Raw genomic sequence first — 25,137 nt, 5'->3', positions numbered from 1 at the left:
AATCTCTCATGTTTTAAAGCTTTCTGTGTTTTATTCCACATCTTCAAACATATTCTTTATTTTTTTTAAACTTCATTATTGAATTATCCACCAAAGGGATTCAGTGTGCTTGATGTTAATATGAGGTTAATGCATTCTTGTTAAAATGGCAATTAATAGTGGTAATTATATTCTATTGGACCTGTGCTTGGTGGTATGTAAGAACAAAGGTAAATTCAGACTATAGATTCTTGCAGACTGAAAGGAGGGACCTCAGATAATAGAAAAAGCTCAATTTTCATTTAGAGTCACAGTCCCTGGACCTCTTAAAAAACATATCACAGTGCATTTTGTACTTTTGACATATAGCTGCTGTTATAATGTAAAAGTAAATAAAAGCATTGAGATTATTAAAAGTAGAGATAACAATGAGTTTGTAAAAACAAACATAGCAAGACTTTAGTTCAAGTACTGGTGCAATATGAAAGATTGAGGCTTTGAAAGACAGTGATGCTGATGCTTCCTGTATGATGAAATACAAACTGATTTTTTTTAGAAGGGATTTATTTTTGTAAAGGCAGTATGCAGGAAATTATTATGATAAATGCACTTCATATTATGGAAGAATAGAATCAGGTCAATCAAAGAAAAGCATAAGATTAATTGTGTAAGATTTAGAACAGACTCTAGAGGAAGAGCTGTAGGTAGTTAGAAGTAAGGCTGTTGAAATCACTTCCAAGCATAGTACTAAGCAAAAATCATACTCAACACTGAACACTTTGAAAGTGGGTTAAAGGGATATGGTAACAGTATTAGGCAAAGTTGATGTCAACTACATATTGATGAGGAGGGTAAACTCAGATTGATTTAGCCAAATAACTTTTTTATGAATTGTAATTGTGATGTATTTTCATGCTTAATTAACCTAGTACAACTAGGGATTGAACTAGATATTTGCCTTACTCAGGGATGGCTTTATTAATGTACTTGTAATGCATTAACTGATCTTACTGTTCAAAAGCTTGTATAGTTACATATTGGTGTATATGTAAAATATTCCATGTGTAAGTGCATTTAGACAAAAATACCTTTGGGTCGGTCTCACAAAACCTCCTGTAGTCTTCATCTAAATTCTTCCGTGTACCAGAATGAGTTACAACCCTGGTCAAAGCCTGCTTTTGAGATCTCCAGTTCTCATTGATAGCCACAGAGTACAACACAGCCTGGTGGCCTGTGGAGATAGGCATATCGGCAGGTTGCACCATCTCTTCACTGGCCTTTACCATGGCAATAGAAGTAACCATTAGAGCAGAAGAGAATGACTGAAGTCAGGACTATGCCAGGCATTTATGGATGATTTAACCATCCTGTCAACTACCATCCCATGTACCAAACAGTTGTTTGAGAAGCCCCATTCAAACATCAAATGGGCCCGAATGACATCTTAAACAAAGAAGTCTAGGATTATTTCTATGGTTAAGGGAAGGCTGGAGGACTATAAGTTCCATGTGGATGGAAAACTGTGTCAGAAATGCTAGTTAAAAGCTTGGGGTGTTGGTATAATATAAACCTCAATAATGCAAATCAAATAAAATTGCTGAGAGAAGGAATTGTCAAAGGGCTTAGAGCCTTCGATAAGACCTTGCTGCCAGGAAACCTTAATTTCTGGTGGCTTCAGTTTGGATTGCTTCCTCGTGTGTTGTGACAACTGACTCTATATGAAGCCCCATCACTCATGCTGAAAAGCTGGAGAAGACAGTACTTAGTTCCTTCATTAAGAAGTGGATGGGCCTACCAAAATTGCCAAGTAACATCTACCTGTATGGCAAAGGAGCTCTGGAGTTGCCTGTCACAGGGCTGCCTGAAGAGTTTAAGTGTGCCAAGGTGATGCTTGAGATGACTGTCCTGGAATCTGGTGACAGTGCTGTCCAGAATACTGCACCCAGGACCTTAACAGGGAGAAAGTGGTGTCCAGCAGAGTCAGTAAAACAGGCAAAAGCGGCACTCAGGTTTGCAGACATAGCGGGCCAGGTGCAACTAGAAGAGGGGTGCTTGGCACAGGTTCAAATAAGCCCATTTGGCAAAAGGCAACAAGACAAAAGCAAAGGTGAGCTATGGTGGTGGAGGAAGTACAGTGACAGGAGGAGCAGAGAGGTAATGCAAGAGCAATCTTTCCGGCTAAACAGGAACAGTGGACAAGGTGGGAATATACTGACAGCAGAAAATTCAGCTGGAAATAATTATGGGAAATGGAAGGAAGAAAGATTAGCTTCCTTCTAAGAGCAGTTTATGATGTTCTCCCAACTCTCCAAAATCTCAACCAGTGGCTCGGCGAAGACCCAGCTTGTCCACTCTGTGGAAGAAGGGCAAACCTCAAGCACATCCTCTCATCTTGGAAAGTAAGTCTCACTCAAGGAAGATACACATGGAGACACAACCAGGTCCTCAGATGTTTGACATCCATTGTGGAGAAGCAAAGGCTGAATAACAACACTAAGCCTCATCTGACTGGAAGAACCACTATCCCCTTTGTCCAGCAAGGACAGACAGTGCCACCCTCAGTGACATGGTTGGTGTCAATCATACTGGAGCCTACTTGTGACTGGAACATGGCTGTCGACCTTGACATATCCTTCCCCCTCCCCTGGAGATAGCCACTACCACCCTCAGACCAGACTTGGTCTAGCAGTGTAAAGGCTGTAATAATCTCAGAGCTGACAGTGCCTTGGAAAGATGCAGTCTGCAAGCTTATGAGCGGAAGCTTTAACACATGCTGAGCTGGCCACAGGTGCTAAGCAGCATGAATGGAAGGTGTAGACTTTCCCAGTAGAGACTGTCCACAGAGGATTTGTGGTTGCTTCCGTGGTCAGATTGTGGAAGGGACTGGGAGTCCGAGGACAGGGCCAGCGGCAATCTGTAAAAGAACTCTTTGGAGGTAGTCGAGCAAAGCAGCCACTGGTTACAGATGAAGAGGACTGATGGAAGCTGGGCCCTAAAATGACCCATGGGTGGCCAGATGTGAAGGGGGGCACACATAGGATGCCTGGTCACCCTGTTGAACCGTCTGGAGATGTAGTGGGCTTAAATTGATGAAGGAACTGAGAAGAGGGGTGCTATGACACAAGTTAGGATCTGCTTATCAAAGGGATTGAAACATCTAGTCCTATGAGCTCGAACAACATAAAACAATTATTTGGAAATTACGTATTTTACAAACATTAAAAAATCAAATTAAAATCAGTGAACTGATTCATGTTTCTGAGATGGTAACTTATGTTTGACTTCATTACAGCTTCTCATACTGTCACTTCTTAGTGTCAGTCATCTTGTTTTGCTCTGGGCAATAAGTGATTTTGGGAATGCTAGGCGCTGAGGTTGAGTTTCTGAAACCCAGCAATTCTCAAACTACGTTACTATAAATAGAGAGGCAATAGCTTATTTTCTTACGCAGAGTGGTTTATATGCCAAAGGACTCATTTTATTTCAATATGCTATAGATAAGTTCAGTTATACTGCTTGTCTTGTTAAGTTGGGAGTTCAATAACATCCTCTCAAATTTTTTTCTGTGAATTTTTTTTTGATCTGCAGTAAAGTTACAGGTATAAAAATAAAAGCTAAAGAGATAAGAAAAAACTCAACGTGTTTTCATAATTATGAGCATGAACAAATATGAACCATTCTCACATTGTAGGGATTTATCCTTCAATATAATGCCCAACTTATTTATATTCATGTTCAGTCAAGAAAGTTGAAATAGAACTGGCAAAAATAGCTGGTAATTATCACACTAGAGGAAAAGCAGATAAACTAGTTAGATCCCCAAAGCAAACACGAGGAAATCTGCAGATGTTGGAAATTCAAGCAACACACACAAAATGCTGGTAGAACGCAGCAGGTCAGGCAGCATCTATAGGGAGAAGCACTGTCGACGTCTCTGGCCAAGACCCTTTATCAGGACTAACTGAAAGGAAAGATAGTAAGAGATTTGAAAGTAGGAGGGAGAGGGGAAAATGCAAAATGATAGGAGAAGACTGGAGGGGGTGGGGTGAAGCTGAGAGCAGGAAAGGTGATTGGAAAAAGGGATACAGAGCTGGAGAAGGGAAGGTATCATGGGATAGGAGGCCTAGGGAGAAAGAAAGGGGAAGGGGAGCACCAGAGGGAGATGGAGAACAGGCAGAGTGATGGGCAGAGAGAGAGAAAAAAAGGGAAGAGGGAGAAAAAAACTAAATATATCATGGATGGGGTACGAAGGGGAGGAGGGGCATTAACGGAAGTTAGAGAAGTCAATGTTCATGCCTTCAGATTGGAGGCTACCCAGCCGGTATATAAGGTGTTGTTTCTCCAACCTGAGTGAGGCTTCATCTTGACAGTAGAGTAGGCCATGAAAAGACATATCAGAATGGGAATGGGATGAGGAATTAAAATGTGTGGCCACTGGGAGATCCTGTTCCTCTGCAATTCCTCCGCCTCCGCTGGCATCTGCTCTCAGGATGAGGCTTTTCATTCCAGGATGAAGGAGATGTCTTCCTTTTTTAAACAAAGGGGCTTCCTTTCTTTCACCATCAACTCTGCTCTCAAACGCATTTCTCCCATTTCCCGCACATCTGCCCTCAGCCCATCCGCCCACCACCCCACTCGGGATAGGGTTTCCCTTGTCCTCACCTACCACCCCACCAGCCTCCAGGTCCAACATATAATTCTCCGTAACTTCTGTCACCTCCAACAGGATCCCACTACCAAGCAGATCATTCCCTCCCCCCCTTTCTGCTTTCCGCAGGGATCGCTCCCTACACGATTCCCTTGTCCATTCATCCCCCCCATCCCTTCCCACCAATCTCTCTCCTGGCACTTATACTTGTAAGCGGAACAAGTGCTACACCTGCCCTTACACTTCCTCCCTCACCACCATTCAGAGCCCCAGATAGTCCTTCCAGGTGAGGCGACACTTCACCTGTGAGTGGGCTGGTGTGGTATACTGCATCCGGTGCTCCTGGTGTGGCCTTTTATATATTGGTGAGACACGACGCAGACTGGGAGACCATTTTGCTGAACACCTACGCTCTGTCTGCCAGAGAAAGCAGGATCTCTCAGTGGCCACACATTTTAATTCCACGTCCCATTCCCATTCTGATATGTCTATCCATGGCCTCCTCTACTGTCAAGATGAATCTACACTCAGCTTGGAGGAACAACACCTTATGGCTGGGTAGCCTCCTACCTGATGGCATGAACATTGACTTCTCTAACTTCTGTTAATGCCCCTCCTCCCCTTCTTACCCCATCCCTGATATATTTAGTTTTTCTCCCCCCCTCCCTTTTTTCTCTCTTTCTGCCCATCACTCTGCCTGTTCTCCATCTCCCTCTGGGTGCTCCCCTCCCTCTTTCTCCCTAGGCCTCCCATCCCATGATCCTTTCCCTCCTCTAGCTCTGTATCACTTTTGCCAATCACCTTTCTGGCTCTCAGCTTCACCCCACCCCCTCAGGTCTTTTCCTATCATTTTGTATTTTCCCCTCCCCCTCCTACTTTCAAATCTCTTACTATCTTTCCTTTCAGTTAGTCCTGACGAAGGGTCTTGGCCCGAAATGTTGACAGTGCTTCTCCCTATAGATGCTGCCTGGCCTGCTGCATTCCACCAGCATTTTGTAGATCCACAAAGACTTGTTCTGCATCAACCTCAACTCCTATGTCCATTTCATAAATTAAGACCACACAGTACCAACACAAGCAGCCATTTCTACCCCTTAAACCTGGACACCCTTCCCCAAGTTCATGCTTGTAGGGACTTTTTCTGTGAATTTCTGTCTTGGCTCAAGTGCCTTAATACTTCAGATGGACAAAAATATATTGAGCTCAAATTAAAACATTTTAATTAAACCATGTTGTTATTTATTGGATAAGCTAGAACCTTTTTTTTAAGTTTGCTGAAATGTGTTAACTTAGTAAGATTTTATTACACTTTGTAAGGAGAAAAACTTGTTTCCCAACATCTTTTCTGAGTTGACCCTATTTATTTTCAAGATTTTGTTGTTCATTCTCTTTGATATCCCTACCTGCAAATATTATTTCCTCAATAACTTTAGCAAATGCTTTCAAATTTTAAAGGCATAATCATAGCACCTCTTTATCTTCTACACTCTGGCCACTTCATTAGGTACCACCTGTACCTAATTAAAGTGACCGCTAAATGTATGTTCATGGTCTTCTACTTCTGTAACCCATCCACTTCAAGGTTCCACATGTGCATTCAGAGATTCTCTTCCACACATCACCATTCTAACACATGGTTATTTGAGTCACTGTCGCCTTTCCTGTCAGTTTGAACCAATTTGGCCATTCGCCTCTGACCTCTTTCATTATCAAGACATTTTTGCTCACAGAACTACTGTTCACTAGATTTCTTTATTTGTTCTTCTCACCCTTCTCTACAAATTCTAGAGACTGTTGTGTGTGAATATCCCCAGGGATCCACAGTTTTTGAGATATTCAAGCTGCCTCATCTAGCAGCAACAATCATTCCACGATCAAAGTCACTTAGTGCATGTTTCTTCCCCATTCTGATGCTTGGTCTGAACAACAAGTGAACCTCTTGACCAAGTTTGCATGCTTTTAGTCATTCAGTTGCTGTCACATGATTGGCTGATTAGATATTTGTATTATCATGCAGGTGTACCTAATAAAGTGACCACTGTGTGTATTTCCCTATTTTGACTTCACTACCATGAAACTCAATCTCTGTTAATCAGCTCTGAAGTTTATTGACAATGTAAGAACTCATAAAACACCAGCTGATTGTGATTATCTCCACTATTAAGGTCACATAATTCTCAGCTCATTCACCTGGGTGTCAATCATGGTAAATTGTAGTTTTATGCAAATGCAAATAATATATTTGGAGATTGTCATCTAATTGAATAGAGCCTGCCACAAAACAGCCTTAGCTCAAATAAATGCTACATCCTTAATTAAGACTGAGTTCATTGGAACACTACACACTTAAATATTAGCACTTCTCTCCATGATATTCATATATTCATATCTTTGAACATCTATATTTCGTTATTTGGACAGCAGAAGCAGTTTATATAGAAATCTTCCAAGAGGAAAATTACTATGTTAAAAAGTATTTCTACTTTTTAATTTCAGCAATCATTCATAAGTGATCAATTTAAAAATGGGTTAAGAATTTTTGAGCAAGATCGAACAGACATCCATGTGTCAGTTCCAAACACACTCTAAGTGGTTGAGTTGTGTTGTTCTCCAATCTTTACAACTGTTCCATCAACTTATGAGAAGATATCATCAGTGCACTGTTCACTTGTGGTGTGTCCTTATGATTGCCTTTTATCAATCAGTTGATTGGTTGTCATACGGAAACTCAACAATGATGTAAGGGGGCGGGGTCTCATCGCTGATCGGCTGCCTGGCGAACTCTGTACATTGTCTGGAATTTTGCTTGCTTTGATTTATAAGTAGGATTGATATCTACATGATGCACCATCAATAACTCTGTGATATCAGTTAAGGTAGGCTTTTATTGGCTGGAAGAAAGCACAAGCAGCAAATGACCATCACACAACATCCTGGAGACTGAGGAAGGGTCTGTGGCTCCAATCGCCTTTATACTGAAGTCTGTGGGAGGAGCCACAGGAGCAGTCAGCAGGGGGGGCGTGTCCAGACAGGTATATGTAGTTCACCACACTACATGACCTTTTTACAGAGTTGTTTGCAGAAAACTACTTGTGGTGAACTACATATACCTGTCTGGACTTGCCCCCCACGCTGACTGCTCCTGTGGCTCCTCCCACTGACCGTGGCTCCTCCCACAGACCTCGGTATAAAGGCGATTGAGGCCTGAGCCCTGCCTCTCAGTCTCCAGGATGTAGCATGGTGGTCAATAGCTGCTTGTTCTTTCTTCCAGTCAATAAAAGCCGATATCTCGCCTCACGTCTCAGAGAGTTATTGATGGTGCATCACTATGCTTCTAGGAATTCTCTTACATGTCACGTGTCTGCTTGTGCCACGAGTTTCACTGATTCCCAGTCAAATTTGTGCCCCCCTCCATCTTCATCTTCATGTGGGCAAAACTCCAGTCAAAGCACAGCATTTGACATGCAGCCAGACAGCAACGAGACCCCCTCCTCTCATCACAATTGAATGTCCATAATGACAACAGATCAATTATTGATAATTATTGATAAAAGCCGAGCCTTCGCAGTGCACACCACAAGTGAACTATACATCGATGCTATCTCCTCGTATGACAAAACGTTTGCAAATGAATTGCCAAGATTGAAGAACAACTCAACCCAAACATCACCACCCAAGCTACACATTTTTCGAGTAATTTCCAACACTCTAAGTGACTGAAGAAATTCTATAGACAGATCTGTGTGAATGGTATATTTCCAACACAAATGTATAATACAATGTGACATTTTTTAAAAAAAAAATCTGGACAGAAATTCAGAACTTTCGGCTCCAGAATCTTAAAAGTTCGATATGAACATGACATGATTTTCATGATGAATAGGGACTAGGCAATGTATTTTAAATACGTTTATATTCACGATGTACAAGTACATTATTTTATTGAGAGTACTTAATTAGAAACTGTCTTGACATTTCAAAGGTGCAGGTTGATATTTCCTTTCAAGATTTCATGCAACTTATAGAATGTCAGATCAGTCTTTCAAAATGCGTAGCAGAGGTTCAGACTTGTGATTATTAAGTATTGGCTTCTATTATTAACAGACAGAAGTGGATTTTTAGATAGCTTCCTTTCATTTAAGCAGTTACTTTTAATAATCAATATAAATCTACTCACTCTGTCTTAAAACAATTGTGGTAACTTCATGGTGCTTTAGCAAGATAAGAAATTTGTTAATTTAACTACGTATGTTTTGCAAATCAATAAAAATCATAAAACTACAAATGACTTATTTGAGGCCTCTTCCTTAACTCAAATCACATAAATACTAGATTAGACCCATATATGTTCATCTAGACAATGAGTTGGAATGAAAGAAGGACATTAATTTTAAATTTTAAAAAATGAAAAATGTGAAGAATATGGCAATCAACGCACACAAAATGCTGGAGGCACTCAGCAGGCAAGGGAGCATCTATGGAAAAAAGTACAGTCAACGTTTCAGGCCAAGACCCTTCAGCAGGACTAGAAAAAAAAAAGAGAAGTTAGAGTAAGAAGGTGAAGAGGGAGCGGAGGAAGAAATACAAGGTAGTAGGTGATTGGTGAAACTGGGGTGGGGGGGGGGTTGTGAAGTTAAGAGCCAGAAAGTTGATTGGTGAAAGAGATAAAGGCTGGAGAAGGGGGGATATGATAGTAGAGGACAGAAGGCCATGGAAGAAAGAAAAGGGGGAAAGGCACCAGAGGGAGATGATAAGCAGGTAAAGAGATAAGTTTGGAGAAGGAAATGGGAATGGGGAATGGTGAAGGAGGGTGGAGTGGGGATCATTACTGGAAGCCTGAGAAATCGATGTTCGTGCCATCAGGTTGGAGGTACCCAGGCAGAATATAAGGTGCTTCTCCTCCAACCTGAGTGTATCCAATGTAGATTGGGAGACCACTTTGCTAGCACCAGAAAAAGCGGGATCTTTCAGTGGTCACCCATTTTAGTTCCACTTCTCATTCCCATTCAAACATGTCACTCCATGGCCTCCTCTACTGTCACAAAGAAGCCACACTTAGGTTGGAGGATTAACACCTTATATTCCATCTGGGTAGCCTCCAACCTGATGGCATGAACATTGATTTCTTGAACTTCTGGCCTCACCACCCTCCTTCACCATTCTCCATTCCTATTTCCCCCTTTCACCCCATCTTCTTACCTGCCCATCATCTTCCTCTGGTGCTCCTCCCCTTTGCTTCCCTCCATTTCTGTCCCCTGCTATTAGATTCCCCCTTTCCACCCTTTATCTCTTTCACCAATCAACTTCCCAGGCCTTTACTTCAGCCCTCCCCCATCCCTGTTTCAATTATCATCTGCTACCTTGTATTACTTCCTCCCCTCCCCCACCTCCTTACGCAGACTTCCCATCTTTTTTTTCTCTTTCCAGTCCTTATGAAGGGTCTCGGCCCGAAATGTCGACTTTACTCTTTTCCATAGATGCTGTCTGGCCTGCTGAGTTCCTCCAACATTTTGTGTGTGTTGTTTGGATTTTGACCATCTGCAGATTTCCTCTTGTTTGTGTGAAGAATATAGTAATAGCACATCGAAGATTACAGATTTGGATTCATCCTGAGAAGCTTACAGCATCAGATATCTTTTGAGTCATAATTTGCTGGTTCAGTATCCTCGCATAGAATTACCATCCATTTATCCCTCCCTATCTTCCATCTTGCATGCCCAAAGTATTCTAGATTCCAGCTGTGCAATTTGACTGATGAAAGGGACATATTATACTCTAATTACTGCAATGTTCATCCAACCACTAAACATACCTGAATGAATATCTTAATGTTGGGGCTCTAGCTTCCAGGTTGTTTTGAAAGATTTGACAGCTGGTGAAACACCACTCACAGTTTTGACCACTGTTAAAATCCTGAGGTAATTTGATTTTTATATATCTGATTATGATGTTACATTTAATATTAAAACAGTATTAAAATGTTTGCCGAAATAAAAAAGAATATTTTAAAAATCAAACTAAAATAATTTTATGAGAAGGAATTTGCTTTCTTTCTTTACCACTTATTTCATAATTGTGAACTCCATATGCATTTAAGCAGTAGAACTAAGGGGCAGTTGTTGGGTTCCAAACCTATAAATGATCTGAGAGAGTTCATGTTGAGAAGATCCTGTCATACAATCATCTAAATGAGTAAACATCTTCACATCCATTTGGAACTCTCTCCTCTCCCCCCACCTTTTAAATCCACTCAGCTTTCTTCTTCAGTCCTGCCAAAGGGTTTCGGCCTGAAATGTTGGCTGTACTCTTTTCCATAGACACTGCCTGGCGTGCTGAGTTCTTCCAACATTTTGTGTGAGTAGCTTCAATTTCCAGCATCTACAGATTCTCTCTTGTTTCCAATTGGAACTGTCAGCATTAGGCAGCAAAATCCAATCAATTATAGGTTGAACTGAAGCATTAAGTCCACTAAAACTCATGAATAGCTTTCATTATGTTAAGGGACCAAAACTTCTTTCATCACATTTCCTATTTTAAGGTATTCAGACAGGTAACATAGTTCACAATCTCTTCCTGAATTACATTAAAATAATGCACTTTTTATCCTGAAAGCGAGGATGACTCGTAACTGTTTCAGAAAAGAACACCTACACTGGTTCCTGTTGCATTCTGGAGATCTCTTTCTTACACTTCGAACATAATTATTGCAATTCCTTGCCACCTGTGTAGCCTGCTTGTGCTGTATGAACAGTAGAGTAAAACAGTTATCACAATACTATTACAGCTTGGGGATTTGGAGTTCAGAATTCAACTCAAGCATTCTCTGTAAGGAGTCTGTACATCCTTCACATAGAATTTGTGGGTTTCTTCCCACAGTCCAAAGATGTACTAGTTAGTAGGTTAATTGGTCATTGTATATTGTCCCATGATTAGGCAAGGGTTAAAGTGGGGGTTGCTGGGCAGCACAGCTCAAAGTACCAGAGGGCCTGTTCTGCATTGTATCTCAATAAATAAATAATGTTATCTGGAGTTTTTATAACAGACTTCTATTAATAAAGCAAATGCTAAGGTATCATTGTGAATATATTTGGTTCTGTTTATTTTATTGGTATAACATTGATCTTTTTTAGAAAGAGTGACACAGGGGCACAAAAATATTTTCGCTTTAGTAATACGTTTGTTATTATTTTCTAGTTAAAGTTAAGATTGTTTAAAGTAAATTTGTCCTCATGGCACATGGAATCAGTCCAGTCCTGACACTGGGTGCTACCTCTGAGCAGCCTGATTGTAAAGGTTTCTGCCAGATGCTCTGGTTTCTTCTCATATCCCAATGTGAGGGCTGTTAGGCCACATGTAACTTGCCCCTAGTGTGCAAATGAGTCATGGAATGTGGGGGGAAGGTGATAAGGATGTGGGAAGAATTAAAAACTGTGTAGGCCTAGTGAATAGATGGTAGATGGTCAACATGGATTCAGTGAGCTGATGGGACTGATTTGGTGCTTTCTATGACGCTATGATTCATAGAAAAAGTAAGCTCTGAAAAAAATAATACCACTTCATTTCTTATTGAAGAAATGTCTTTCAGGAAATTACTAATTAAGTAGAGACCAAGAAATTGCAAACACTTATTGATTGAGAAAGATACAATGATATTTTAATCATTCAACATCTACCTTGTATGGATGGCAGTCTTGCCAGGAAGAAAAACATTTTCAATCCTCTGTAATTAAGGTGTGATAAAAATAAATAAACAATGATTAATTTCTAGTCAGCGGCATTGTTTAGAAAAATATAAGACTTAATGTGGCACAACGTTTCATGAATTGGGTTTCAAACCAAAACTGTAAGAGCTACTGACATTTCTACTTCCTGACTTAGGGGAAGTCAAAGTACTAACTTATTGTCATATATTCTGTCATTTTCTTAATTTTTTCCCCAGTTTTTTTCTATGTTCCGTACATTTCTTTTGTCTCCATCATTTTCACAGTAGTTCTTCAACTGCAAGATTGGTTACTGCACACTATGCACTCTTGCACAAGAGGAACTATTGTTTTCTATCATTCACACTGGAAAAAAAGGTCATCTTTAAAGTGTACATTTTCAAAGAAGGATTTCATTCCACAGATAAAAATGGAATAACACCCTTGTCTCTCTTTTACACTCCTCAATGTGTGAGGCAAAAATATTTCTGGAACTCCTCAACTGATAACAAAAATCTCCTCCTGCCAAATCAAAGAATTTTGTGAAATTGCCAATTTGTTTGCACCCTCTTACTGCAAGAAGTTTAGATGGAGGAGAACTTGTTAGGTGCATTGTGGGTTATGACCAAAGGAAAAATGCCTGGAAACATTCAGCACTTTAGTGCAAGGGTGTTTATTAGATGCATCAAAATTCAAACGTACAAAAATAAGTGAAATTAGTGAAAATAAAACTACCAATATTTACAAAAAGATATCTACCACAAAACACAATAGTTGTCAAATGTGAACTCCTGGCAGCCCCAGTCTCTCTCTCTCTGAAAGTGATGAACTCTTTTTTATTTGGCGCGAGGATATACCTTATACCATATTTAACAGTGGCAACAATGGGATGACCAGTCACAAAGATGGGCATATAACCAATACAAGGAACAGCAGAATGACTGTGTGTGTGTGTGTGTGTGTGTGTGTGTGTGTGTGTGTGTGTGTGTGTGTGTGTGTGTGTGTGTGTGTGTGTGTGTGTGTGTGTGTGTGTGTGTGTGTGTGTGTGTGTGTGTGTGTGTGTAAATGCATATATATAAGGAGTGTGTTTATCAAGTGCTCTCATCACAGTAAGGTCTCTTAAAAAAAACACTAAGATGAATAAGTTCCCAGGATCTGATAGCATATAGTTATTTAGAGAGACAAGGGATGACATTACTAGGGTCTTGACCGATATTTTCGTGTCCTCTCTAACCACAGGTGAGCTTCTAAAGAACTGGCAGATAACTAATGTGCTTCAATTATTCAAAAAGGGAAATAAAGATAATTCTGGAAAAAAGATCCGTGAATCTCATGTTTATGGTAGAGAAGATACTAGAGAAGACATTTAGGGATAGGATTATGAGCATTTGGAAAACCATAGCCTAATGTGCATGCATGCATGTTTTTGTTTGGCATAAGTCATATTTCATTAACTTGACTGAGGTTCTCAAGGAGGTGATGATGGTAGAACTGTAGATGGTGTCCACATATATCTTAGTAAGGTATTTAATAAGGTCCCTCATGGGAAACTCATCCAGAAGATTAAGGTGCATGGGATCCACAGTGACTGTGACTTAGACTAAGCACAGCTCCAATGCCATATTTAAGTTTACTGACAACACCACTGTCACTGACTGAATCAAAGGCAGTGACGAAACAGTACATGGAAAGGGAGAAAGGAGCTGGGTGGTGCCACACCAACAATCATTCACTAGACCAAGGAGCTGATTATTGACTGCAGGAAACCGGAGATCCATGAGCCTCATGGGTGGAGAGAGACAACAGCTTTAAATTCCTCAGTGTTATCATTTCAGAGGTCCAGTCCTGTGCCCAGCACGAAAGCAGAATCAATCATCAGAGACCCCCACCACTCAGGTCATGCTCTCTTCTCACTGCTGCCATCAAGAGAAAGGTACAGGAGCCTTAAGACTCTAATCACCAAATTCAGGAACAGTTATTTCCCTTCAACCATCAGGTTCTGAACCAGTGAACATACTTTACTTATTGTTCATTTATTATTATTATTAATTATTATCATCATCATCATTATTTGTATTTGCTTACTTTGTCGTCTTTTGCACATCACTTGTTTTTCCATCCTGTTGGGTACATTTCATTGATTCTATTATGGTTCTTTGATTGTATATGGTGTTGTATATGGTGACGTACGCAGTATGTAGTTAGATAATAAATTTACTTTGAACTTTGAATTAACTGTTCAGATTCAGAGTTGGCTTACCTTTCAAAGACAGATGCTAGTGATTGATGGGACTACTTCTGTCCAGATATCTTGAACTGCTCTGCTAGGTTTTGTACCAATACTAGGACCTCTGCTAGCAATGATAAAAAATGTAGATCGGTGGGTTAGAAAGTTTGTAGTTGATACAAAGATAGGCAGTTTTGTGGATCTCATAGAAGACTGGCAATTGTTAGAGTGGAATATATATCTATTGTAGATATATATGGAGTAATGATCAATAGATCTTACCCTAGTCAAAGTAAAGTGTTACACTTTGGGAAATCCGATGTAAAGAAACTGTACATTGTTAATGGCAAGACCCTTAACAGTATTGATGTGTACAGTGATAGAAACATAAAAACAATGTTGTGCCGACCATATAACCTACTCTGGAAGCTACCTAGAGTTTCCCTACTGCATAACTCTCTATTTTTCTAAGCTTCATGTACCTATCTAAGAGTTTCTTAAAGACCCTTTTGTAGCCATCTCTATCACCTTCGCTGACAGTGCATTTTATGCACCCACCATTCTCTGTGTGAAAAACTTAATTCTGACATCCCCCTTGTTCCCCTTTCCAAGCACCTTAAATCTATGCCTCCTCTCATCATCTTATATACCTCTATCAGGTCACCTCTCATCCTCCAATACTCCAAGGATAAAGGCCAAGTTCACCCAACCGATTCTCATAATGCATGCTTTCTAATCCAGGCAACATCATTGCAAGTCTCCTCTGCACTCTCTCTATAGCATCAACACCCTTCCTGTAATGAGGTGACCAGAATGGAATACAGTACTCCAAGTGGGGTCTAGCTAAAGTCTTATATAGCTGTAACATTACCTCATGGCTCTTGAAGTCAATTGCACAGTTGATGAAGGCCAACACACCATATGCCTTCTTAACAAAACTGTCAACATGCACAGCAGCTTTGAGCGTCCTATGGACATGGACCCCAAGATCTCGCTGATATTCCACACTGCCATTAATATCATATTCTGTCTTCAAATTTCATCTACCAAAATGAACTACGTCACATTTAGCTGGATTGAACTCCATCTGCCACTTCTCAGCCCAGTTCTGCATCCTATCAATGTTGTGCTATAACCTTTGACAACCCTCCACACTATTCACAACACCTCCAACATTTGTGTCATCATCAAATTCACTAACTCACCTTTCTACTTCCTCATCCAATTCATTTATAAAAATTACAAAGCTGAGGGGTCCCAAGACAGATCCCTGTGGAACAACTGTCCTCCATGTAGAATATGAACCTCTACAACCACCCTTTGCCTTCTGTGGACAAGCCAATTCTGGATCCACAAAGCAAGGTCTCCTTGGATCTCATGCCTCATTACTTTCTGAATGAGCCTTGCATAGGGTTCCTGATCAAATGCCTTGCTGAAATCCATATACACTACATGTACCTTGATCAATGTGGTCTTGAGCTTCAAGACCACAGCTCCCAAGAAAGAACACAGGTTGATAAGGTGGTAAAGAAGACAGATGAAATGTTTGCCTTTATGAGTCAAGGAATTGAGTTCAAGAATTGGAAAGTTATGTTAAATATTTATAAAACTCCAGTCAGGCTGTAGGTGACATATTGCATTCAGTTCTCGTTGCCATGTAATCAGAATTTTGTGGAAGCTTTGGAGAGGATGCAGCAGACGTTTATTAGGATGCTGCTTGGATTAGAGAGCTTTTGCTATAAGAAGAGGTTGAAAAAACTGGGTTGTTTTCTCTGAAGCAGTAGAGGCTGACAGGAGATCTGATAGAGGTTTATAAAATTATGAGAGCAGACAGCTGGTATAACTTTTTTCCTGGAAATACCTAACATAATACCAGTGAGCACACATTTCATGTGGGAATGGATACATTCAAAGGAGATGTGTGGGGCAAGGTTTTTTTACAGGAAGTGTGCTGGGTACCTGTGGTAAACTATGTATAGCTGTCTGGACACGCCCCTCTGCTGACTGCTCCTGTGGCTCCTCCCACAGACCCTTGCATAAAGGCGATTGGGGCACTGCTCCTCCCTCAGTCTCCGAGATGCTGTGCTCCCTTTTGCTGCTAATAAAAGCCTATCATTCACCTCCCATCTCCGAGAGTTATTGATGGTGCATCAGTACCTGGATGCACAGCCTGGTGTGGTACTGGAGGCAAATACAGGTATTCAAGAAGCTCTTAGATTGCCATATGAATATACAGGAAATGGAAGGTTACTAACATTGTGTAGACAGAGTGATTAGCTTAGTTGGGTATTTGATTACTTAGTTTGATTGTTCAATGCAACATTGTGAGTGGAAAAGCCTGTTCCTGTGGTGTACTGTTCTATGTTATATGTTTTAAATAATCCTTTTCGAATATAAATGAACACAATTAAAATCTAAGATGGCAAACAAAGTAAACATTGAAGTTAGAAAGACCCAAAGGCAATAAATAAACACTTTGCTTCCACTGATTTTCATGCTGTGCATTTTTTGTAACAAAACCAAAGGTTTAAAAGTTACAAGTTTAAAAAAAAATCCTTAGGTGTTTTTAAAACTGAATTGTTTAAATTTTCATGTTAACTGAAAGACTATTTAGGGAAGTGTGATTCCCTATGAAAATTGGAAATTAGGTTTTTTTTAACAATATTTTATTACTAGTATGTTTTCAGCACTTGTAAGCTAGACATTGAATAATGAATAGAGATCAAAGTTCTGTATTGTTAATGAAGAAGATTATTCACTTAATGAGAAAAAATAATATTTTAAAATTTGGTTGCCAAAAGATCGGTAAAGATTCTAAAGTAAATTTGAGGGCATGAAAGGATACAATATCTTTACTGCACAGCAGTCAACCAGCCACTAAATTGTCCTGTGTTTTTGATCTAACGCATTACTTTTCCTTTGGCAGATATTGAACAAATGTCCTTAGACTGGCTTACTGGAAACTATTACTTTACGGATGATGTCAGTGACCGAATATCTGTGTGCAATCAAAATGGGGTTACTTGCATTACTCTACTAGATCTGGAGCTGCACAGTCCCAAAGGGATTGCCCTTGACCCAGCCATGGGGTAAGATTATTTACTTCTATTTCATACTGTTTCCTGCACGCAACTGAGACATCACTGAGATCAAAGACCATGCAATTCTGTATATATGTTGACCATAAAATCAGACTTCAGCTCTTGTATTTCCATTGACTTTTATATCAAAGTAGTTTTCAGGTTATTGATGAGTGAGAACCTGCTGATACTTGTACAGCATTTGACAGATCCTTTGTGTGAAATGAAGCTTGAGGATCCACTAGTTCATTTTAACAGTGAAGCATGTTTGATGAGCACAGTGCATATTTCATCCAGCCAGTAAAAGGAAGTGGCAGATTTCTACAGAAAATAACTGGGCGGTGTTTTAATTTCTTAGCCGAGAGTTGTCCAGTGGTGTTTGGGTAACCATCTCATGCTTGGGATTCTCAACCAGGATGATGACATGGGAGAGTCATTTGAACCCCATTGTTTAATGGGACAAATTATGGAACTTGGAACACAGAAGGATTTGGCAGAATAGAGTTCAAATGCTATGCCTCCCCAAATGGTCTGTTAGATCCCGGGGAGACAGTATTTCTTTCTGAAAGGAGGAAGTTTGCAGGCACAATCAGAGATCACAACTAGAGCTGATCACTAAGCGCAGCATGTTTCATATGTGTTAATCAACATCTTCTTATTTTGCCTTTTCAAATGCTGCAATGCATCACTGCTCACACCAGCTAACTCTGCTAATAAATAAATCACTTTCTCTCACATACCCTGATGATTTATCCTGAAAATGCCTAATGACAGGAGAATCCACTGCTGAAGTATGTGAGGCAGTACTGGTAAAATTAGAGCACTGGTAAAATGACAGTAATGATGAATTGTGGCCTGTAGATGTACTTGTAGCAGGTTGGTACCAGATTCTGAACAGTTCTCTCAGTTTAATTCAAATCCTTTCTACTGTATTCCTGCAGCTTAAAAATATTTCTGAAAGCTTTACAAAAAAAGCCCCTGAAAATATGTTAACATTTGATCTGAATTCAATGAGCAAAAAGATTTCCAGGATGGAAATGTTAAGTCCTGAGGGGGGGAATTGAAAGGACGTTTACCAGACAAGTATTTTAATCAGAGAGTAGCAGGTGCCCAAGGCAGTCCGACGTTGCCTTCAACCTCGCTCTGACAACTCCTGCAATGTTGCTGGTGCCAAGCTGTATTGGCCCTTGCCCTTCCCTTGGACAACAACATTGGTGGTGTGGAAAGGGGATACTTGCTGCTTGGGCAACTGCTGGTCTTCCATACAACCTTGCCCAGGCCTGCACCCTGGAGAGGACTTTCTAGGCACAGATGCATGGTCTCGCGAGACTAAGGGATGCCATTAGAGAACAGGGGCTTGGTAAGCCCAGAGGAAAAATCCAGAGTTCAAGTTGCTAAGGAAGAACCTATGTTGAGTTCAACACTCACTGGCGACTCCTGAAATGGCACTGGTGCAAACTCTATCTCTGCTGTTCCTTTGGATTCTGCATGGAGAGCAGGGAATGTGCTACATGATGAAAAGCTTGTTCTCCATATTGTAGCTCTGGCTTGAAAACTGTTTTGTTTATCACATAAACAGCTAGGACACAATATCCCTGGTTGACCTCGACTAACGGAGGGCCTGCAATGTGTTGCTGGGAGTAGTGGTAGAAACAGATACAACCGCGATGTTTAAGAAATAAATAGACAGGCACAGAATAGAGAGATACAGGCTGTGTGTAGGCAGATGGATTAGTTTGACTGGTGTCCTGTTTGGTGCACAGATGCCAGGCCAAAGTGGCTTTTCCTGCATTGTTTGTTCAATATTCTCCATTCTACACATAGCTCTGTAGCACATTAACTCCAGAAATATTGTTCACTTGGAAAACCTCCATCAAAAGAATCATTTAGTCTCTAAAAAAGGATATTGAAATTTTACTGCAAGCATTTCAAGGTTTCATGAGTGTTGTCAGGTTGCAAAGGTGTTCAGTGATAAACTTATGAATGTTTGAAATCAGTTTCCAACCAACAGACCAAAGTAGACACAATACATAATTGTTCTGACTATACATGAGGAAATCTGCAGATGCTGGAAATTCAAACAACACACACAAAATGCTGGTGGAACACAACAGGCCAGGCAGCATCTATAAGGAAAAGTGCTGTCAACGTTTCGGGCCGAGATCCTTCGTCAGGACTAACTGAAAGGAGAGATACTAAGAGATTTGAAAGTAGTGGGTAGAGGGGGAAATGCGAATTGATAGCAGAAGACCGGAGGGGGTGGGATGAAGCTAAGAGCTGGAAAGGTGATTGGTGAAAGTGATACACAGCTGGAGAAGGGAAAGGATCATGGGACGGGAGGCGTTGGAAGAAAGAAAGGGGGGCGGAGCACCAGAGGGAGATGGAGAACAGGCAGAGTGATGGGCAGAGAGAGAGAAAAAAACAACTAAATATGTCAGGGATGGGGTAAGAAGGGGAGGAGGGGCATTAATGGAAATTAGAGAAGTCAATGTTCATACCATCAGGTTGGAGGCTACCCAGCCGGTATATAAGGTGTTGTTCCTCCAACCTGAGTTTGGATTCATTTTGACAATAGAGGAGGCCATGGATAGACATATCAGAATGGGAATGGGACGTGGAATTAAAATGTGTGGCCACTGGGAGATCCTGCTTTCTCTGGCGGACCGAGCATAGGTGTTCAACGAAACAGTCTCCCAGTCTGCATCGGGTCTCACCAGTATATAAAAGGCCACACTGGGAGCACCAGTCGCAGTATACCACACCAGCCCACTCACAGGTGAAGTGTCACCTCAGCTGGAAGGCCTGTCTGGGGCCCTGAATGGTGGTGAGGGAGGAAGTGTAAGAGCAGGTGTAGCACTTGTTCTGTTTACAAGGATAAGTGCCAGGAGGGAGATCGGTGGGAAGGGATGGGGGGGACAAGTAGACAAGGGAGTCGCATAGGCAGAGATCCCTGCGGAAAGCAGAAAGAGGAGGGGAGGGAAAGATGTACTGGGTAGTGGGATCCCGTTGGAGGTGGCAGAAGTTACGGAGAATTATACGTTGGACCTGGAGGCTGGTGGGGTGGTAGGTGATGACAAGGGGAACCCTATCCCGAGTGGGGTGGCGGGCGGATGGGGTGAGGACAGATGTGCGGGAAATGGGAGAGATGCATTGAGAGTAGAGTTGATGGAGGCTTTTCATTCCAGGACGAAGGAGATGTCTTCCTTTTTTATGAGGCTTTTCATTCCAGGACGAAGAAGATGTCTTCCTTTTTTAAACAAAGGGGCTTCAAACATCAACAGTGCTTCTCCTTATAGATACTGCCTGGCCTGCTGTGTTCCACCAGCATTTTGTGTGTTTTGTTTGTTCTATGTGAGTTTTAACTTTCAGAATTCTTTCTATTCACTCAGTGTACTTCCAACACTGATGGAAATCTACTGATATACAAGAAAAAGCAGACTTAAATAGAAGGCGAAAGAATCAGAATCAGGTTTCATGTCACTGGCATATGTCAGGGAATTTGTTGTTTGGCTGCTGAAATACATATTAAAACTATGAATTACAAAAAGTAGATATTAAAAAGTTGAATTAAATAAGTAGTTCAAAAGGAGAGGGAAAATAGTGAAGTTGTATTCACTTCTAGGTTCATTGTCTATTTCAGAAATCTGATGGTGGAAGGGAAGAAGCTGTCCCTGAAACACTGAGTGTTGTTCTTTAGACTCCTGTACCAAAAGACCATAAGACCATTAGATATAGGATCATAATTAAGCCATTTGGCCCATCACATCTGCTCTGTCATTTCATCATAGCAGACCCAATTTTCCTCTCAGCCCCAATCTCCTGCCGTCACCCCATAACCCTTCATAGCCCAACCAATCAAGAATCTGTCAATGTCTCTCTTAAATGTACGTAAAGACTTGGCCTACAAGCAGCTTGTGGCAATGAATTCCACAGATTCACCACTTTCAGTCTAAAGAAATTCTTCCTCAGCTCTGTTCCTTCTATTCTGAAACAATGACCTCTGGTCTTAGAATCTAATACCATATTAAACATGCCCTCAACATCCACTCTATCAAGACCTTTCACCATTCGATAGGTTTCAATGAGGTCACCCTCATTCTTCTGAATTCTAGTAAATACAAGCCCAAGAGCCATCAAACACTCTTCATATGACAAGCCATTCAATCTCGGATTTTCATGAATCTCCTTTGAACCCTCTCCAGTTTCAGCACATCCTTTCTAAAATAAAGGCCCAAAACTGTGCACAATACTCTAAGCAACACACGCAAAATGATGGAGGAACTCAGCAGGCCAGGCAGCATCTCTGGAAAAATAATACAGTTGACGTTTCGACTGAGACCCTTCAGTACTCCAAGTGAGGCCTCACCAGTGCTTTATAAAGTCATAACGTTACACCCTTGCTTTTATATTCTAGTGCTCTTGAAATGATGCTCACATTACATATGCCTTCCTCACCACAGACTCAACCTGCAAATTACCCTTTATGGAATCATGCACAAGGATTCCCAGGTCCCTTTGCACTTCAATTTTTTTGTATTTTCTCTACATTTATAATATAGTCATCCTTTCATTTCTTTTACCAAAGTGCATGATCATACACTTCCCAGCACTGTATTCCACCTGCCAATTCTTTGCCTATTCTCCTAATTTGTCTAGGACTGCCTCTCTACTTCCTCAAAACTACCTGCTGTGCAACCTATCTTCATATTATCTACAAACTTTGTCAGGCAAGATATTCCCTTGAAGAAACCATGCTGACTATGGCCCATTTTATCATGTGTCTTCAAGTACCCCGAAACGACATCCTCAATAATCAACTCCATCATCTTCCCAACCATTGAGGTCAGACTAACTGGCCTGTAGCTTCCATTCTTCTGCCTCTCTCCCTTCTTGAAGAGTGGTGTGACATTTGTAATTTTCTTGTCTTCTGGAACCGTTCCAGAATCTAGTGATTCTTACTAATCTAGTGATCATTACTAATGTCTCAACAATCTCTTCATCCACCTCTTTCAGAACTCTAGACTGTACACCATTTGGTCCAGGTGACTTATCTACCTTTAGACCTTTCAGTTTCCCAAGAACCTTCTCTTTAACACACTTCATGTCCTCTCACACTTAGAACTTCCACCATTCTGCTAGTGTCTTCCACAGTGAAGAATGATGCAAAGTACCTATTCAATTTATCTACCATTTCATTGTCCACCATTACTACCTTTCCTTCATTGTTTTCTAGCAGTCTGATATCCACTCTCACCTCTCTTTTACACTTTATGTATCTGAAGAAACTTTTGGCATCCTCTTTAATATCATTGGCGAGCTTACTTTTGTATTCCATCTTTACCTTAATGACTTTTTAGTTGCCTTCTGTTGTTTTTTAAAATCATCCCAATCCTCTAATTTCACACTAATTTTTCCTCTATTATATGACCTCTCTTTGGTCTTTATGTTAGTTTTGACTTCTCTTGTTAACCATGGTTATGTCATCTTTTCTTTAGAATACTTCTTCCTCTTTGAGATGTATATATCCTGTGCCTTCCAAATTGCTTCCAGAAATTCCAGCCATTGGTACTCTGCTATCATCCCTGCCAGTGTTCTTTTCAATCAATTCTGGGCAACTCCTCTCTCATGCCTGTGTAATTGCCTTTACTCCATTGTAATACTGATGCATCTGACTTTAGCTTCTCCTTCTGAAATTTCAAGGTGAATTCAATCATATTAAAATCTCTTCCCCTGAGGGTTCTTTTACCTTACATTCTCCAATCATTTCTGGTTCCAAATCCAAATCCAAATCCAGAATAGTTGATCCTCTAGTGGGCTCAACCACGAGCTACTATAAAAAACCATTCTTGAAATAGGCATTTTTGAAATCCATCCTACTGTAATCAAGCACCCACCTGATTTTCCCAATCTACCTGCATATTGATGTCTTTACAACTATTGTAACATTGCCCTTTTGGCATATATTTTCTAGCTCCCATTGTAATTTGTAGGGCACATCCTTACTACTGCTTGGGGGTCTGTATACAACTCCCTTCAGGGTCTTTTTATCCCTGCAGTTCCTTAACTCTCTTCACAATGATTCAACACCTTCCAACCCTATGTCACCTCTTTCAAATGATTTGATTTCATTTTTACTAACAGAGCAACATCACCCTCTTTGCCTTCCTTCCTATCCTTTTGATGCAATGTGTGTCCTTGGACATTGAGCTCCAAGCTATAATCTTTCAGCCATGATTCAGTGATGTGTACAACATCATACCTGCCAATCTGCAACTGTGCTGCAAGTTCATCTACCTTATTCGGTATACTGCATGCATTCAGATACACCTTCAGTCTCATATTCACCCTCTTCAATTTTCTCGCACCATTTTCAACCTTTTGATTCCTAATTTTGTCTGAAGTCTTACCAACATCTGTCTCCACAACCTCTCCACCGACTGTCCTGGCACTCTGGTTTCCATCCCTCTGCAACTCTAGTTTAAACTTCAACATGCAGCATTAACAAACCTTCCCGCTAGGATATTAGTCCTCCTCCAGTTCAGATGCAAACTGTGCCTTCTGTACAGGTCCCATTTTCCCTGGAAGAGAGCCCAATGATCCAAAAATCTTATGCCCTTCCTCCTACACCAACTCCTTAGACACATATTAAACTGCAGTAATCTTCCTAGTTCTAGCCTCACTAGCATGTGGCATGGGAAGCAATCCTGAGATTACAATCCTGGAGGCCCTGCCTTTTAACTTAGCATCTAATTCCCTGAACATCCTATGCAGAACCCCATCACTCATCTTACCCATGTCATTGGTACCTGCATGGACCATGACTTCCGGATGTTCACCCTCCAACTTAAGAATACTGAAGACTTAATCCAAGATATCCCGGACCCTGGTACTCAGAAGGCAACATACAATCTGGGATCTTGTTCTCATCCACAGAACCTGCTGTCCATTCCTCTAATTAATGAATCCCCTATTATCACAGCATGTCTCTTCTTGCCCCTTCTCTTCTGAGTCAAAGAGGAAGACTCTGTGCCAGAGACTCAACCACAGTGACTTTCTTCTGCTTGGTCATCTCCCCAACAGCATCCAAACTGATATACCTGTTGTTGAGGGGGGTGGCCACAGGGTTACTCTGCACTGCCTCCTTAACCCCTTTCCTCTACCTGACAGTCACCTAGTTTCCTGTGTCCTGCACCTTGGGTGTAACCACCTCACCATATATCCTATCTATCACCCATTCAGCCTCTTGAATGGTCCCAAATTCATCCAGTTCCAGCTCCAACTCTTTAATGTGGCTTGTTGGAAACTGCAAATGGATGCACTTCTCGCAGTTGTAGTGGCCAGGGATGCTAGAGGTCCCCCTACCTTCCAACATCCCACAAGTGGAGCATTGCACTATTATGCCTGGCTTCTCTACTGTCCTAGCTCAGCATATATAAAGAAGAGAAGGAAAAAAATTGAGCTTTTCTTTCCTTTACTTTCTCTGAGTAAAGCCTCCTCCTTGAT

General features: G+C 40.9%; 1 protein-coding gene across 1 annotated transcript in view; it reads left to right on the top strand.

Moving 5' to 3' along the window:
* Positions 1-25,137, top strand: part of LOC140714547 (low-density lipoprotein receptor-related protein 1-like) — a 1,940,354-nt gene that overhangs the window by 829,771 nt on the left and 1,085,446 nt on the right. The window contains exon 7 of the mRNA XM_073025830.1: positions 17,481-17,643. Within this exon, the coding sequence (XP_072881931.1) occupies positions 17,481-17,643 (163 nt within the window). The remainder of the gene's footprint in view (positions 1-17,480; positions 17,644-25,137) is intronic.

The sequence above is a fragment of the Hemitrygon akajei genome, chromosome 2 (assembly GCF_048418815.1).
Source record: "Hemitrygon akajei chromosome 2, sHemAka1.3, whole genome shotgun sequence".
NCBI classification, from domain to species: domain Eukaryota; kingdom Metazoa; phylum Chordata; class Chondrichthyes; order Myliobatiformes; family Dasyatidae; genus Hemitrygon; species Hemitrygon akajei.
The sequence above is the reverse complement of the archived record's forward strand: the minus strand, read 5'-3'. Positions and strand labels throughout refer to the sequence as shown.